General features: G+C 40.9%; 1 protein-coding gene across 4 annotated transcripts; it reads right to left on the reverse strand.

Annotated features, from left to right (window-relative positions):
• Nucleotides 1-1,753: 1,753 nt before the first annotated feature.
• LOC118349239 lies at nt 1,754-3,448 on the reverse strand. Of its 4 annotated transcripts, none has more exons than XM_035692983.1 (3): nt 3,261-3,448; nt 2,973-3,059; nt 1,754-2,848 (listed from the first exon to the last, which is right to left on the reverse strand). In XM_035692983.1, exon 3 carries the CDS (start codon nt 2,799-2,801, stop codon nt 1,881-1,883), a length of 921 nt encoding a protein of 306 aa, XP_035548876.1. In that variant the 5' UTR covers nt 2,802-2,848; nt 2,973-3,059; nt 3,261-3,448; the 3' UTR covers nt 1,754-1,880. The 4 variants fall into 4 exon arrangements, with proteins under 4 accessions (XP_035548876.1, XP_035548875.1, XP_035548874.1 ...); XM_035692982.1 differs by having other exon boundaries at nt 2,973-3,122; XM_035692981.1 differs by having other exon boundaries at nt 2,973-3,139.
• Nucleotides 3,449-4,451: the final 1,003 nt, after the last annotated feature.

Raw genomic sequence — 4,451 nt, forward strand, 5'->3', positions numbered from 1 at the left:
AGGAAATTAGGGGTGCTACCAACCCTCTAAGGGCGGGTAGCCACCCAACCTGCCCCCTGTCCGCAGCCAGGCAGGGTGACCGTCCACATCCACTTGCTGGGCAAGTGGATTGACACCACCACCGTCCGAGAATACATTTTTCACAAAAAAGTCCAACAAAGTAGCATATACATAAAAAAAAAAATAGCACAAATCCAACAAATTGCACATATTTTCATAGATCTGAAGATCTGTGCATAGACCCACGGGCCACCACCGGGGCATGGGCCATAAAGATTTGCCCATGGCTGCGGCCGTGGGTCATAAAACTCACAAACCCACAGTCGCAGCCTTGGGTCTTTAACTTATAGATATACAATAGCGACCGTGGTCTTGGGTCGCAAAGACCCACAACTGAGCCATGGTCTTATCGTCGTAGACTGTGGCTTGGCCGTGACCCACGATAATGGAGAGAGAAGCCGGGCCGAAGGAAGAGGAGAAGAAGAAGAGAAGATGGAGGATAAGAGAAAAGAGAGAGAAGAGATGAGAGAAAGGAAAAACCTAGAAAGAAGAATAGAAGAAATGAGAGAAAGAGGTAGAAGACGCAGAAATGGGGAAGAAAAACTTATATACTAGGGTTTGAGATGTGAGGAGTGGGGGAGAATTTACCCTAAAACGTCGTTTTGGTATAAAACTTATTTTCTTTAATATATAAGATATATATATCAGGTAGGTGAAATCTGGGTGGGGCCAAAGCCCAACCTGGTACTCGCCCACCTTTGTGCATGGGTGGGCGCTCGCCCGTCTGCCTACCTAATGCAGACGTGCAACCCCGCCAGCCCCAAGCGGGGGCTGGGTAGGCAGGTACAGGTTCCTAGCCCCCAGGCCAATAGGAAATGAACCTTGTTGAAGGTAGCAAAACTATGGTTCATTTTGTGTTTATCTTCCATTACACATATTAACTACATTGAAGGGAGAAAAATAATATGTTTCAAATGGTCAGAATACACATTTAAACCCCAAACTGTTCATATGTGGGATGATGGCAAAGTGAAACTTGAAATTTGGGACATGCAGTTTATGCTTAATTTATACGTAGAAAAACATTAGAAGTCTGAATCTTAACATACAGTGTCTTAAAGGTAGCATCATGTATCGCAAGGCCAAGACAACTTGGGATCACACAAGGCGTAACACAAGTTCATTAGCTATAACAGTTACTTTTTCAGCAGTGACTATATAATGAAAAGAAATCAGGACATCATACCAGCATCAATTGATTTGTTGGAATCCAAAAGTTGACAATTCACACAGAAGTATCAACACAAGTTAAACCAACGAAATGGGAGGGAAAAATTGGGACTGTCACCCTTTAAATGGACACCAAACGTATATCATATGCAGAAAAATTCTAGCCTTAGCATCATGTCTTCAGCCCCTGGAACAAAAGAAATCAAACCCAAGTAATGGTTATATTCCATGAAATAGAAAATGCAGGAATTGGTCTAGGTCTTTAATATTGGTTTTGACTTGAAATAAGAGCGTACTCGCAGTTAAGCCAGAGAAATCTCACACAAATGTTGATGAGTGGAGCTCTCAGTGATTGTTTCCCAAATATACTTGACAGGTAACAGAAAGGAGCCTTTTATGATGATTAATTAACTTAAATTCCCAAAATCAGTGAAATTAACACTGCAAGAAAGATATACAGCCAAGTAATAACAAAGTTGCCTCTGATCAACTAATGGCTAAAACTAATGTGGAGGAAAAATCATAGGAAGAAAACAAATGAACATTTAATTAAATTTAGTGTAATCTGATTACAAATTGACCAAGTGTTGATAAAAATCAACACTTACTAAAAGCTTGTTAGCATTCTATGAAAATCCTATCAAATTTCTCTATTCATTTTTCCAAGCATACAAGATCAGTGAGAAGCCAAGACATTGTGTTTCGGAACCCGAAAATCTTTGCGAGCAAGACCACGGAAATGGATTTGGATTGGAAATGGGTTGGCTAGCCCACAACTTCTCAGCCGAGAGGCATGTCTTGAACATAAAAACAGCATTTCCTAGTGATGCACCAAAGAGCCAATTATAAACATCCCAGAAAACTTCTACAGCAAGCCCATCAACCAAGATGGTATGGTTCCCCCGGAACTTCCATCGAAGCTGCTTTACCTGCATTACTGGCTTGCTATCTACGCGGATCATCAGGCATGGATCATTGACACCAGTAGTGTCACATTCGACCACAAGATCATGAATTTGACCACTGTCACAAAATTGAACTTTGGTACTAAACACTTTCTTGCCATAAATATGCTCTCTCTTGGCAATGAAAACAGCATTAGAAGGCACAGGGCTGGCATTAGTTTTCTTGAAAGCTTCTTTTCTCAAATCCCCAAGAAGAAGAACCATTTGTCGATCAACAACAAACGCAACATAAAATCCCTCCAAAGGCTCAGGCCCAGGACCAAACTTGGCCGCAGAAAGGTCCCAAAATATATCGATTTTACAAGAATATTTTTCTAAGCTCTTGGACACTCTCCTCTTGGAGAAAAACCAGGGTTTAATATCGACCTTACACAGACACTGATTTGATGAGTCATCGATCCCAATTCCAAGGCATTGGCCCATTAAGTTCTTACTCCATGTGACAGTAATCAAGCAAGACCGACCTCGTAAACAGCATTGATAGACACAAGTTACTAAATTCTGGGCAGCCTTGCTCGTGCTGGACGAGGAAGAATCAGCAACCTGAACCCCATTTTCACCAAAACAAGATGGGAAATCTCTCATCTTCACCCCGAGAACTTGCATTATAAATCCTAAACTTTCTGGTATTTTTGGCAAACAGTTGTTGCTCACTTTTGCAGCCCAAAAAAAAGAAGAAGAAGAAGAAAAAAAAAAAAAAAAAGCAAACTGAAAGGATTCAGAAAATGACAGCAGATAGACGAAACACAAACATGGAAAGCAAGAAGGGACGCCTACCTCGAACTTATCAGAGAAATCAAATAACCGTCTCAGAAATGCTCCCAAGTCTGCTTCTCAAGCCCAGATGTGATCTGCTTACAGACTCTTCGATGCATTGCACAAGCCCATATATCAAGAAGTCCAAAGTAAGCAGAAGGAGGTGTGCATCTAAATTGAAGAAAAATCTGGGAAAGGATTAAAATAACTCAAAGCATTACAGAAAGAGGAAAAAAATGAGCCCAGCAAGTTATGTTAAAAAGGGAAGTAATAGAGGCAAAATAAAGAAGATGTAAAATGCAAAAATACCTTGAGATGGTGACAACTTAAATAGTCCCAATGGAGCTGATGGAGAAAGGGTAGTGTATAGGCAGCAAATGGGTATTTCCGGAATGGCTGTGTTGTGAAGTTTACTCGACACTGAAAGGAGAAGCAGCGGCCCGTTTTGCCGAGTTATGCGCGTACATATTGGCGCTACGAAGAATTTTGTTGGACTCAAAATAAAAGAGAAAAGATGACTAATGCCATTGATTACAGGATAAATCATCTAGTTTTGGTTGGAGTAGGTGTTGATGTCATGTTTCGCAGGCCTGGACAACTCTATGCAGATAGTGCTCGGATCGTCACCTGCTCAATGAAAAGGGAGACCTCGGGATCCGTTGTACCTCCAATACTTAAGTTAGTATTGATGTAGGAGATGAAGAGAAAATAATAGTGAAGATGGGGGTAAAAAGTTAACTTTCTTGTTTGTTGCAGGTAGTGTTTATTTATACTTGCTGACCTAGTCTCTATGGTAGTGGGGTGTTGCATTGCTGGAGATTATATATTCATGTCATCTACATGTCGAGCTATATTTATGCCGTTCGCTCGCCGAGTTATGAATTGTTTAGGTTCCCTGTATGTAGTTCGAGCTCTAGGTCGCATTAAATGCGGCACGCTTTTTGCTTTGGTTCGCATTGAATGCGGCGTGCTTTGCCCTGGTTTGTATTGAATGCGGCGTGCTTTATGTTTTGAGTTCCTTCTATCCCATTAATGCTCGGTGTGAATTGCCTCATATTTTCCTGGCTTGCATTGAATGCGACATTCTTTCTTCCTTAAGGCTCTCCTGTATCATCTGACTAGGTTCCTGACGTGAGCATGGTCCTACCCGGATCTCATACCCAGGTTCCGACCCGAGACTTCCTAATCTGTTTGGCCCTGCCTAGACCTTGTATTTGGGCTCTAACCTAGGCCTTGCTTTTAGCCTGACCCAAGGGATTTACTTCCTTCACAGTAGGGAGTGGGATATATGAACGATGTGAAATGTGGCTTGCTAAATCAAATTAAATATAAAGTAGTTAAGATTTGGAGAAATTTAAAGAATGAGATGTGGATGTTCTTCCATGTATGTACATAGTTTTTTTATTTTTTAATCCAAGATGCGTTAAAATTAAAGTAATAAGAGGAGAAGGTTGGATATCCCATGAACAAAATATCATTACAATGACAATATATATATAT

The sequence above is a fragment of the Juglans regia genome, chromosome 8 (assembly GCF_001411555.2).
Source record: "Juglans regia cultivar Chandler chromosome 8, Walnut 2.0, whole genome shotgun sequence".
NCBI lineage: Eukaryota > Viridiplantae > Streptophyta > Magnoliopsida > Fagales > Juglandaceae > Juglans > Juglans regia.

Coding starts and splice junctions, on each gene's coding strand:
- LOC118349239 (XM_035692983.1), bottom strand. CDS start 2,801: ATGCAAGTTCTCGGGGTGAAGATGAGAGATTTCCCATCTTGTTTTGGT.